The sequence below is a fragment of the Orycteropus afer genome, unplaced genomic scaffold, assembly GCF_000298275.1.
Source record: "Orycteropus afer afer isolate SDZICR_OR568_19922 unplaced genomic scaffold, OryAfe1.0 scaffold01112, whole genome shotgun sequence".
Taxonomy (NCBI): Eukaryota; Metazoa; Chordata; class Mammalia; order Tubulidentata; family Orycteropodidae; genus Orycteropus; species Orycteropus afer.
Window position 1 is genome coordinate 83,716 of NW_006922699.1, and position 13,087 is coordinate 96,802.

The 13,087-nt window shown below is 39.4% G+C and overlaps 1 protein-coding gene across 1 annotated transcript in view; it reads left to right on the top strand.

Moving 5' to 3' along the window:
• The window catches only part of CCNB3 (cyclin B3), a gene marked incomplete at its 5' end in the record, with an annotated part of 101,165 nt that overhangs the window by 2,045 nt on the left and 86,033 nt on the right, over nt 1-13,087 (top strand). Inside the window, 4 exons of the mRNA XM_042783420.1 lie at nt 4,324-4,983; nt 5,308-7,480; nt 8,503-8,601; nt 9,983-10,075. Coding sequence (XP_042639354.1) covers nt 4,324-4,983; nt 5,308-7,480; nt 8,503-8,601; nt 9,983-10,075 — 3,025 coding nt within the window. The remainder of the gene's footprint in view (nt 1-4,323; nt 4,984-5,307; nt 7,481-8,502; nt 8,602-9,982; nt 10,076-13,087) is intronic.

The window sequence follows — 13,087 nt, forward strand, 5'->3', positions numbered from 1 at the left end:
GGAGTGGCTGGTGGGTTTGAATTGCCATCCTTCTGGGTAGCAATCAAATGCTTTAGGCACTATGTCACCAGAGCTCCTTTAGATGCATGTACACACACACACACACACACACACACACACATATATATACAGTGGTAGCCTCTGGTCTCATAATCATATAGGCTGAGGATTGCATGGTGTACCAGTTGTGAGGACTAATTGTTTCCATGAATATTTGGTTTTCTTTATTTTTCTTTGCTCTGGACAAGAAGAGACCCATCATTGCATCTAGATGGCTGTTTGCAAGCTTTTAAGATCCCAGTCACTACTCGCCATAGTAGGAGGTTGAACAATGTTTTGTGCAGTATGTTATGCCAATTGAGCTTGATGTCCCCTGTGACTATGATCCTAAGCCCACAGGTTCAACTACTCAGTCCCTCGGGGTAGCTGGCTGTGACCAAGAAGTGACTACAACCTTGTCCCTTGTCAGCTCTACTATACCCCTGGAAATTCTTACAGAACACACAAATACACTTGTAGAACCATTGTCCGCCAACCCTATATGTGGTCTTGGGTACACTCCCTGCTAGAACAGTGTTTTTGTGTGCTATGCAATCCCAGTTGAGCTTGATGTCCTCCATGGCTATGGTCCTGAGCCTACAGGTTCAACTACTCAGTTCCTCTGGGTAGCTGGCTGTGACCAAGAAGTGACTACAACCTTGTCCCTTGTCAGCTCTACTATACCCCTGGAAATTCTTACAGAACACACAAATACACTTGTAGAACCATTGTCCGCCAACCCTATATGTGGTCTTGGGTACACTCCCTGCTAGAACAGTGTTTTTGTGTGCTATGCAATCCCAGTTGAGCTTGATGTCCTCCATGGCTATGGTCCTGAGCCTGCAGGCCCAGTGATTCACACCCACAAGGTATTAGGTTGTGGCTAAGAAGTCATCATAAATTTGCCCCTGTTAACTCTAGTTTTCCACTCAGCAGTTCATGTACATTTTGTTTTGTGACATTACTTGCAATCCCCACAATATACCTGTTCTCTTACCACTTCCTCCCTGTGGTTACCTTTACCTGTGTCCTTTTTTTCCTATGCATTCCTGCCCTCTGAGCCTTCTCCCTGTATAAATGAGGCCCTTCTGATCTCCATGGCTAGTTGTTCTAAGGAGTGCACCTGGAACAAATTTGTCCTGGAAAAAGTACAGCCAGAATGCTCCTTGGAAGTGAGAATGGCCAGGCTTCTAACCAACTTTGGTCATGTTGTCCGAGGGACTATTCCCTGGAGAAGGATATCATGCTTGATAGAGTTGAGGGTCAGTGAAAGGGGGAAGATTTTCAATGAGATGGATTGACACAGTGGCTGCACTGATGTGCTAAACCATAGCAAGGATTGTGAGGATTGCGAAGGTCTGGGCAGTGTTTTGTTCTGTTGTACATGGAGTTGCTATGAGCCAGAGCTAGCTCAATGGCATTTAACAACAGCAACATATATTTTAGAAATATGCCCCTTGTTGGATATATCATTGTAAAATATTTTTCTCCAATCTGTAGGTTCTTTTTACTGTTTTGGAGAAGTATTCTGATGCACATAAGAATTTAAGTTTTAGAAGGTCCTAGTTATCTAGTTTATCTTCTGCTGTTTGTACATTTTTGGTTATGTTTGATAGTCTATTATTTTATCTTTTGTAATTTTTGTAGTTTTCAGTTTTACATTTAGATCTTTGATCCATCTTGAGTTAGTTTTTGTGTATGGTGTAAGTTATCTATCTCGTTTAATTTTTCTGCAAATGGATATCCAATTTTGCAAGCACAATTTGCTTGGTCATTAAAGAGACTGTCATTTCCCTATTTAATGGGTTTCAGTCCTTTTTCAAAAGTCAGATGACCATAGGTGGATGGATCAGTTTCTGGGTTCTCAATTCTCTTTCATTCATCTCTGTGTCTGTTGTTGTACCAATATCAGGTTATGTTGACTACCACGGCTGTATAGTAGGTTTTGAGTTCAGGGAATGTGAGACTTCCTACTTTGTTCTTCTTCGTTAGTGTTTTCCTAATCCAAGGCCTCTATCCTTTCCATATTATATTGGTGATTTATTTTTCCATGTCCTTAAAGAATTTTGATGGAATCTGCATTGAGATTGCATTGAATGTATAGATTGCTTTGGGTAGTATTTACATTTTCAGTCAGTATTGACAAGGTTCAGTCTTCCTGTCTATGAGCATAGTATGTTCTTCCAGTTATATAGGTCTCTTATACTTTCTATTGGGAGCTCTGGTGGCATAGTGCCTAAGAGATTTGACTGCTAACCAGAAGGCTGGCAGTTCAAACCCACCAGCCACTCCTCAGGAGGAAGATTGAGCAATCTACTTCCATAGTGATACTGCCTTGGAAACCCAAGGAGGGGTCGCTATGAGTCAGATCCGGCTCAATGGCAGTGAGTTTGGTTTTTGGATTTATACTTTCTTTTAGTAGTGTTTTGTAGTTTTCTTTGTATCGGTGTTTTGTGTCTCTGGTAAGATTTATTCCTGAGTATTTTGTCATTTTTGTAGCTATTGTAAATGATATTATTTACCTTATTTCCTTTTCAGAGCTCTCTTTGTTGATGTAGAGTAATCTCCAGATTTTTGCACATTTTGTCATAATACTTTGTCTTCTCAAGCCACCCTTCAAACTCTTCTGTTCAGCTGTTTTTACTTCATCATTTCTTGCAATCACTTTAGTTACTCTCTGTTCAGGAGCAAGTTTCAGAGTCTCTTCTGACATCCAATTTGGTCTTTCCTTCCTTTCCTGTCTCTCTAATGACCTTTTACTTTTCTCATGTATGATGTCGTTGATGTCATCCAATAACTCATCCGACTCATCTGATCTTTGATAGTTGGTGTTAAATGGGTCAAACCTAATTTTCAGATGGTTCCTAAATTCAGGCAGTATATGCTTAAGGTTATATTTTGGCTCCCATGGATTTGGCTTAATTTTCTTCAGCTTCAATTTAAACTTGCATAGGAGCAGTTTATGCTCTATTCCAGAGTTGGCCTCTGTCCTTGTTCTGACTGATGATATTGAGCTTCTCCATTGTCTTTCCACAAATGTAGTTGATTTGATTCCTGTGTATTCCATCTGGCAAGGTCCACATGTATAGTCACAATTTATGTTGCTAAAAAAAGGCATTTGCAATCAGTAAGTCATAGGTCTTGCAAAATTCTGTCTTGCATCATTTCTATCACCAAGTCCATATTTTCCAACTACCAATGCTGCTTTTCTGTTTACAACTTTCACGTTTGAATCACCAGTAATTATAAATAGATCTTGATTGCATGTTTGGTCAATTTCAGACTGCAGAAGTTGGTAAAAGTCTTTAATTTCTTGATTTTTGGCTTTAGTGGTTGGTGTGTAAATTTGAGTAATAGTTATATTAACTGGTCTTCTTTGTGTGTATAGATAGTATCTTATCACTAATAGCATTGTACTTCGGAGTAGATCTTGAAATGTTCTTGGCAGTGAATGTGATGCTATTCCTCTTCAATTTGTCATTCCTGGCATAGTAGACCGTATGATTGTTTGAATCAAAATGTCCATTAGCAGTCCATTTCTGCTTACTAATACCTAGGATATGTGTTCCATTTCATCTTTGACAACTTCTAATTTTCCTAGATTCATACTTTATATAGTCCATGTTCTAATTATCAATGGATGTTTACAGCTATTTTTTTTTTCTCATTTTGAGTCATGCCACATCAGCAAGTGAAAGTCTCAAAAGCTTTACCCCATCCATGTCATTAAGATTGACTCTCCCTTAAGGAGGCAGCACTTCTCCCATAGTATTATGAGTGCTTTACAACCTGAAGGGCTCATCTTCTAGCACTGTATCAGACAGTGTTTCCCTGCTATTCATAAGGTTTTCATTGGCCAGTTTTTTCCAAAGTACATCTGGCCACATCCTTCTTCCTCCTCCTTCCTAGTCTGTCTTAGTCTGGAAGCTTCACTGAAACCTGTTTACCATGGGTGACTCTGCTGGTATTTGAAATATTGGTAGCATAACTTCCAGTAACACACAAGCCACCACAGTATGACAAACTAACAGGTGATATATATTTCAGAAGACAAAAAACATAGCGATCAAGGCCATAGAAACTCTGCAATGTGGTGTTTACTTGATTCACCATAGTACGTATTGGTTTTTACACTCCAATCAATCTATTGGACTTGAAGCCATTTTTCTGTCCATACTGTTTAATATAACAACAATATGTCTCTTGTGTGTGTGTTTCCAATGAGGAGTAGCTGCAAATTGTAGGCATTACATTCTTCTTACCCAAATGTTGTCTTCTTTACAGGTATAAGCTGGAACCCTTACCAGTCATAGGCTCTACTGCCTTGGTATCAAACATTATGGAGAAACCACTCTTCCTGGAGATACCTGCCATCTCCAAAACACCCACTACTGAGCAGGCATCTCTTTTCAAAAAGTCATTCATTTTAGGAGTGGATCCAACTACTGAGGAGACAACCCTCATCAAGAGGCCATTGTCTTTAAAAAAGTGCACAAATCACGGGGAGATGTCCCTCTTGAGAAATTCATTATCTTTGCATAAGGTGACTGACAAAGAAGATGAGGTTGTTATGGCACCAATTACTTTAAGGAAAAAGCATGAAACTGAAGAGGCAGCCACCACCAACAAGACATTATCTTTAAAGAAGAAGATATACACACATCAAAGGAAGCAGTCTTTCTGGAAGGAGTTGTTGACCTTGCCTGAGAAGATCAATGTTGTAGAGGATTCTTTCTTTATGGAGCCAGTGAACTTTAGGAAGAAACCTAAAACTGAGGAGGCAACTCCCTCCAAGAAGCTGTTACCATTAAAAAAGAAGAAGCATACCACTCAGGGGAAGACGTCTTGCTTGAAGAAGCCACTAGTTTTACAGAAGATCACCTATGAAGAGAAGTCACTCATTAAGGAGCCATTGTCCTTTAAGGAAAAGCCTGCCACTGAGGAGGAGTCCCTTTTCCAGAATTCATCTTCCTTAGAAGAGAAGCACACCACTCAGGGGGAAGGGTCCATCTTGAAGAAGCCACTGGCATTCCAGGAGAATATTGGTAATAAAGATAGCTTTTTTAAGGTACCAGTTTCTATTAGAAAAAGTCATGGCACCAAAGAGACAACTCCCATCAAGAAGCCATTATCTTTAAAGAGGTGTACCAGCTGTGGAAAAATGTCCTGCTTGAAAACACCATCAACATTGCAGAAGACTGCCTTTGAAGATAAATCATTCATTAAGAAGCCATTATCCATTAAGAAAAATCATACCACTGAGGAAGCGTCTCTCTTTCAGAATCTATCAGCATTACATGAGAAGCACACCACTCTGGGAGACTTATCCATCTTGAAGAAGTCCTTGGCCTTGCGAAACACTCCCATTGAGGAGTCACTTTTAAAGGATTCTTTGGCTTTTAAGAAGAAGTGTACCATTGAGGCAACTACCTTCACTGTGAAGCCATTATCTTTAGGAAAGAAATGCACTATTCAGGGGAAGATATCCCACTTGAAGAAACCACTGTTATTGCAGAAGACTGTCTCTGAAATAAATTCAGTCATTGAGGAGCCATTGTTCTTTAAGAAAAAGCCTACCATTGAGGAATCCCTTTTCTTGAAGCCTTGGGCATCCCAGGAAAGTGTCGGTGAAAATGATTTTGTTATGGAGCCAATTTCCTTTAGGAAGAAGCATATTACCAAGGGCTCAACCTCCACCAAGAAGCTGTTGTCATTAAAAAAGAAGAAGTGTACGATTCAGGGGAAGATATCTGTCTGTCGAGTGCTGTTGGACTTTCAAGGTATGTATGGCAAAGAAAAGGAATCCTTCTTTATGGAGCCAATGTCATTTAGGAAGAAGCTCACAAGTGAGGAGGCAGCTATCACCAAGACACTGTTACCTCTAAAGAAAAAGCAAATCATTCAGGGAAAGATGTCCTTAAGGAAGCCACTTGTGTTTCAGAAGACTGTCTGTGAAGAGGAGTTGCTTTTAGAGAAGCTCTTTAAGCAAAAGCCTACAACTGAGGAGGAATCCCTCTTCCAGGATTCCTCTGGATTGCAAGAGAAGCGCACCTTTCTGGAGGAGATGTCCCTCTCACAGAAACAATTAGCCTTGCAGGAGAAAACCACCAGTGAAGAAAAAGCATATAGTAAGGAACCACTGGCCTTGAAGGAGAAACTAACCACTGAGAAGGAATTCCTCTTTCAGGAGCCATTTTCATTACATGAGAAACCTAGCAACAAATACGAGTACCTCTTCCAGAAGGTTTTGTTCTTGCTGGAGAAGACTTATATCAAAGAAAAGTCATTGAAGAACCTGTTGACCTTGAAAGAGGAGTTCCTAATTAAGGAGCCATTGACTTTTAAGGAAAAACCCATCATGGTGGAGGAATTACTCTTCCAGAAACCATTATCATTGCAGAACAATTCTACAAACAAAGAAGACTCACTCTTCCAGCAACCACTGACTTTGCGTGAGAAGACTTACACCAAGGAGGAATATTTTTTGAAGAAGCTGATGGCCTTGCAGGACAAAACCACCATTGAAGAAAAGTCCCTTTTTAAGAAGCCACTGAACATCAAGAAGAAGCCTTCTATTGAAATGGCAACAATCAGAGAGAGGCAATTATTTTTAAAGAAGAAGCCTACTGCTCAGGGGGAAGTTTTTCTCTTAAATAATTGGTTGGTTTTGCAGGAGAATATCAGCAGTGAAGAAAAGTCACTTCCTAAGCAGCCAAAGCCCTTTCAGGAGATCAGTATTGAGAAAGAGGCCCTCTTCAAGGACACTTTGATCCTGCAGGATAATTCCAGTATTAAGGAGGCAATCCTCAAGGAACCCCTGGCCTTGCAGGAGAAGCCAACCTTTAAGAAGGAAGCCCTACTCAAAGAGCCCACTATCGATACAGAGGCTTACTTCAAGGAACCCCTGGCCTTCCAGGAGAAGTATAGCATTGAAAAGGAAACCCTCCTCAAGGAGCCCACTGTAGACAGAGAGACTTACTTCAAAGAGCCCTTGACCTTGCAGGAGAAGCGCAACACTGAGAAGGAGGCCCTCCTCAAGGAGCCCTTGGATTTGCAGGAGAAGCCCAACATTGAGAATGAGTCGCTCTTCAAGGAGTCTTTGGCCTTGCAGGAGAAGCCTACTATCAATGAGGCATTCTCTTCCAAGGACTTACTAGCTTTGAGTGAAAAACCCACTACTGGGGAATTTTTCTCCAAGGAGCCTTTGTTCTTGCAAGACAGTCGTACCACCAAGGAACACATCTTTCTCAAAGCACTCTTGATCTCCCAAGATGAGATAAACCCACATCTGTCCAGCACTACCACTGAATCCAGAACAGGCAAGACCAGCATTGCCACCATGTCCAGTGTGTGCAAGTCCAGTACTCCTGGCAAGTCTAGTGTATGTGAATACAGTTCCAATAAATCATTCTCACCTCAGGGCAAGAGGACACAGAAAGAGGTATTATTTTTCTTTACTTTAAATTAGGTGAAGTATTCTTTGTTATTCTAGAGGTAGATGCTAGCAAAGAGTTTCTCTCTCTCTCTCTCTCTCTCTTTCTCTCTCTCTCTCTCTCTAAAGCAACTGAACTGTATAAAATAAAAGTGTCTATACCCAGTAATAGGATGGTATTTCTTGGGTTTACTTATGGTTCTATCTAATGTTAGAAAAGACAGAATCATCTTTTCCCACCTTTTGCAACCTGAGGTTTTACCCATGATATGGGATACATTTACCAGGCTCTTCGGCATTCTTCTTTTAAATTAAGTTGGTTTGAAAGAAGCTCTTTCCTCCCTGACTGGCGTAGTGGCTACTCCAAGAATATCCACAGGGTCTGGAATATTACACTATGTAATTATCTATCTATCTATAAATGGCTTTGTAGTAGTTGTTAGGGAATTTCATTCAGGAAATTGCCTTACTAATAAGCAATCTTCATCACAGTGGGGTTCAGTCAAAGGTGGGTAAAGTGCAAAGAGGTATCTCTCCAGGAAGGGAGTTTTTAAGTTGTAAATTAGAAAAATGAAGGGATGAGATTTGGCACCCAAAAGGAGAAATACTCTTCTGGTAGGCAAAACAGTCTAGGCAAAGGGAGGGAGGAGAAAGCTACCAAGAAGATTAATTGGGCCGAGTCAAAGCATTGGGACATAAGGAGGACCAAAGAAGACAGATGACATAAAGTGAAATAGTAACATAAAAATGTTTTTCTTGGAGAGTCTTAAGCTTCCTGTTAAAAGAGTACTGGTTCTTAGGGCAGAGCAGGCATGTACAAGGAGAGGAGGACTAGTTTATTCCTTGGTCAGTGGACAATATGAGGATTGCAGGGCAAAGGGATGCTCTATTATGACTCAGAATATATGAGGTTGGAAGGACCTTAGCGGAAGATGATAGTAGGGAGAAAGATGTCATCTTTGATGTGCATGAGCTAAGTCTTCCTTGGAATCTTTCTCCTCCTAATATGTATTTTTGGTATGATTTCTGAGCAGATGACCTCACTAGAGGATATTGACAAGGACAACAGTGATCCATTTTTCAACTCAATATATGCCAAGGATATCTTCAGTTACATGAAGGAGAGAGAGGTATGTAAGTGACTTGGAGGGCCAGTGCTTTCAAGTTCTCATCTCCTCATCACTATCTTCTTCAGCATGTAAGTTGAACAAGGAAGTAATAATAATGATAAAAACAGCTAACATCTACTGGTAACTAACTGTGAATTGGACATTGTGTTAAGGGATTTATAGACATTATTGTGTTTAATTCTCCCAAAAACTTCACGATGGTAAATATTCTTCTTAACTCCCTTCTACAGATAGGAAAATCTACCCAAAGTCACACAACTAGTATGTGGCAGATTTGGGATTTAGACTAAAGTCTGATTACTTTGAAGACCTAGAGATTGCACCCCTAATTATTGAGGAAACAATATCTGACACACTCAAAAAAAATGGTCAAGTGGTCTTTTTCTAAGTGGCTGTTCTCCAAAACCTTATTTTCCCTTTTCAATGGAAGTTCCTAGCATCATATGTAAAATCATACTCTTTGTTTCAACTCTCAAACCTGGTGAAGTTTTCTTTCTCCTTTGAAATCTGCCAGTCCCCTTTACCAGTAGTATGAATCAATTCCAAATTTTCTTCTGTCTCTTTGAATGGTCTATCTACCAATCAGAATTTTAGCAAGCCATGTATGTAAGAAGAGAGGGTGAATATCTAGTCTTCTCTTTAGAGAGATAACAATTGCTTGTCTGACTCCAGAGCCCATGCTTTTTCTAGTAAGAGACACTTTGCCATTCTAAAAGTGTGGAGATTGGCTCAGGAGTATGGGTTTCATTTGAAATCTTGTTAGAAATGTAGAAACTTAGCTCCATCCTAAATCTTTTACAATAGAATCTGCATTCTTACAGGGTCCCTAAGTGATGCTTATACATGTAAAAATTTTGAAAGGCCCTTCTCTGCAAAGCATAATACTGTATTTAGATTGCATTGCAAAGAGAGGGAAAAACCTTTTTGGTATTCATATATAAAAAAACCAAACTCACTGCCGGCCAGTCGGATCTGACTCAATGGTGACTCCTCCTTAGGTATCACTACGGAAGTAGATTACCTAATCTTCTTTCTGAGAAATAGCTGGTGGGTTTGAATCACCAGCCTTCTGGTTAGCAGTCTGGTTAGCGTAGCCTTAAGCACTACACCACCAGAGCTCCTTATTCATGTATAGCCATAGGCATATTCCTGTAAATATTCCTTCTAGACTTCTCAATATTCACCCTAGTACTTAAATACCATGTATTTCCCAAGGATAATGGAACATGTCTGGATAAAAGAATACTTTGATCTTGCCCCTGTCTGACAACAGCTGAAAATAATCAGTTAGCATCATGAAGGACAAGTTAATTATGTTAAGTTACAGTTGTCAAACTCCAAGAAGTTTTTGTCATTAACATTCCTTTCTCATTGCTGCCAGGAAAAGTTCATACTTAAAAAATACATGAACAGACAAACTGACATCAACAGTGACATGAGGGCCATTCTTGTGGACTGGTTGGTGGAGGTACAGGTAAGCCTGATAACTGGTGCCTTAAGGAATTGGAATTCTTTTTACCAGTTTTTCATTCACCACCTTCTGTTGCAAAGATGGTTGACAATGCTTGGTTTACAGGGCTGAATAAACAGTGATTTCTGGCTTCAAGGTTTATAATCTAAGGAGCAAGATTTTTATACATTTAATTTTTATATTTTTCAATAATCTGATAGTAAACTTGATAATTTTTGGTATACATTTCTGTGCCTTTTTTAAATTTTGATTTGGGTGACATTTCTGTGATTTTTAAAAACGTATTTGTTTTGTAACAATAGATACACAAGAAACTGCAAAAGGTAGTGAGGAGAAGTCTTGTGTGTCCTTCACCCAGTTTCCCCAATGGTAACATCTTGCATGACTATACTATACTATCAGTAAATTTACAGTAGTATAATTTGCAGACCTTATTTAGATTTCATCAGTTTTACATGCATTCATTTGTGTGGTTATGTGTATATTTGTTGTCTTTAGGTTTCATCAAATTGGTTCCGACACATACTAACCTTAAACTCAACAGAATGAAACACTGCCCAGTCCTGCACCATCCTCTCAGTCATTGCTGTGCTTGATCCCGTTGTTGCTGCCATTGTGTCAATCCATCTCCTTTAGGGTCTTCCTCTTTTTCACTGACCCTCTACTTGACCAAGCATGTTATCCTTCTCTAAGGTCTGGTCCAGCCTGACAGCATGGCCAAAGGCAGGTGGTGAAGTCTCACTGTCCTCACTTCTAAGGAGCATTCTGGCTGTACTTCTTCCAAGAAAAGAAAAGAAAGAAAAGTTGTTTGTTCTTTTAGCAGTTCATGGTGTATTCAATATTCTTTGCCAACACCATAATTCAAAGGCATCGATTCTTCAGTCTTCCATAATAATCATTGTCCAACTTTTGCATGCATATGAGGGGATTGAAAATACAATGGCCTGGGTTAGGTACTCCTTAGTCTTCAAAGTAACATCTTTGGTCTTTAACACTTTAAAGAGGTCTTTTGTGGCAGATTTGCCCAATGCAATATGCTATTTGATTTACTGACTGCTGCTTCCATGGTTGTTGATTGTGGATCCAAGTAAAATGAAATCCTTGACAACTTTAATCTTTTCTCTGCTTACCATGTTGTTACTTTTGGTCTAGTTTTCATGATTTTTGTTTTTATGTTGAGGTGTAATGTATACTGAAGTCTGTAGTCTCTGACCTTCATCAGTAAATGCTTCAAGTCCTCTTCACTTTCAGCAAGCAAGGTTTGTGTCATCAACATGTTGCAGGTATTAACATGAGTCTTCTTCTAATCCTGATGCCACCTTCTTTTATAGTCCAGCTTCTTGGGTTATTTGCTCAGCATACTCATCTGTCAGTTTATCATACTGTGGTAGCTTGTATGTGGTTGTGAAGCTGGAGGCTATGCCACCAATATTTCAAATACTAGTAAGGACACCCATGGTGGACAGGTTTCAGCAGAGCTTCCAGACTAAGACAGACTTGGAAGAAGGAATGGGCCATCCATTTCTCAAAATATTGGCCAATGAAAACCTTATTTATAGTAGTGAAACACTGTCTGATATGTTACTGGAAAACTTTATGAATAACCCTGAAACATTGTCTGATACATTGCTGGCAGATGAGCCCCTTAGGTTGGGCCTTATGTTGGAAGGCACTCAAAATATAACTGGGGAAGAGCTGCCTCCTCAAAGTAGAGTCAACCTTAATGATGTGGACAGAGTAAAGCTTTCAAGACTTCCATTTGCTGATGTGGCACAACTGAAAATGGGAAGAAATAGCTGCAAAATATCCACTAAAAATTGGAAAATGGAATGTACAAAGTATGAATGTAGGAAAATTGGAACTTATCAAAAAGGAAATGTAATGAATAAAAATCAATATCCTAGACATTAGTAAGCGGAAATGGACTGGTTTTGGCCATTTTGAATCAGACAACCATATGATCTATTATGACAGGAATGGCATATTGAAGAAGGTGGCATAGCATTCATCATCACAAAAAATGTTTCAAGATATATACTGAGGTGCAGTGCTGCCAGTGATAGGTTAATATCCATATGTCTACGAGGAAGACTAGTTAATAATACTGTTACTCAAATTTATGCACCAACCACCAAAACCAAAGATGAGGAAATTACAGATTTATACCAACTTCTTTAGTCTGAAATTGGCCAAATGTGCAATCAAGATGTGTTGATCATTACTGGTGATTGGAATGTAAAAGTTGGAAAGAAAGAAGAATCACCAGTAGTTGGAAACTATGGCAGAGATCACATGAGGCAACTTTGCAAAACCAACGATTTACTCATCGTAAATACCTTTTTTCAACAACATAAACAGTGGCTATACATGTGGTCTTCACCAGATCACCAGATGGAATACACAGGAATTAGATGGACTACATCTGTGGACAGAAGTAATGGAGAAGCTCAGTATCTTCAGCCAAAACAAGGTCAGGAGCTGAGTGTGGAACAGATCACAGTTACTCATATGCAAGTTCAAGTTGAAGCTGAAGATAATTAAAACAAGCCCATGAGAGCCAAAATATGATCTTCATTACATCCCACATGAATGTAGAGACCATCTAAGGATTAGATTTGACACGTTGAACATCAGTGATTGAAAACCAAACAAATTGCAGGATGACGAAAAGAATATCATCCATGAAGACAGCAGAAGATGATTAAAAAGACAGAAAAGGAAGAAAAGAGCGAAGTGGATGTCACAAGAGATTCTGAAATTTGCTTTTGAACGGACAGTAGCTAAAGCAAATGGAAGAAGTGAAAAGATAAAAGACCTGAACAGAAGATTTTAAAGAGCAGCTTAAGAAGACAAAGTTAGTTATTATAATGAAATGTGCAAAGACCTGGAGTTAGAAAACCAAAAGGGAAGAACATACATGGCATTTCTCTAGCTGAAAGTACTGAAGAAAAAATTCAAGCCTCGAGTTGCAATATTGAAGGATTAATGGGCAAAATATTGAATGAAGCAAGAAGC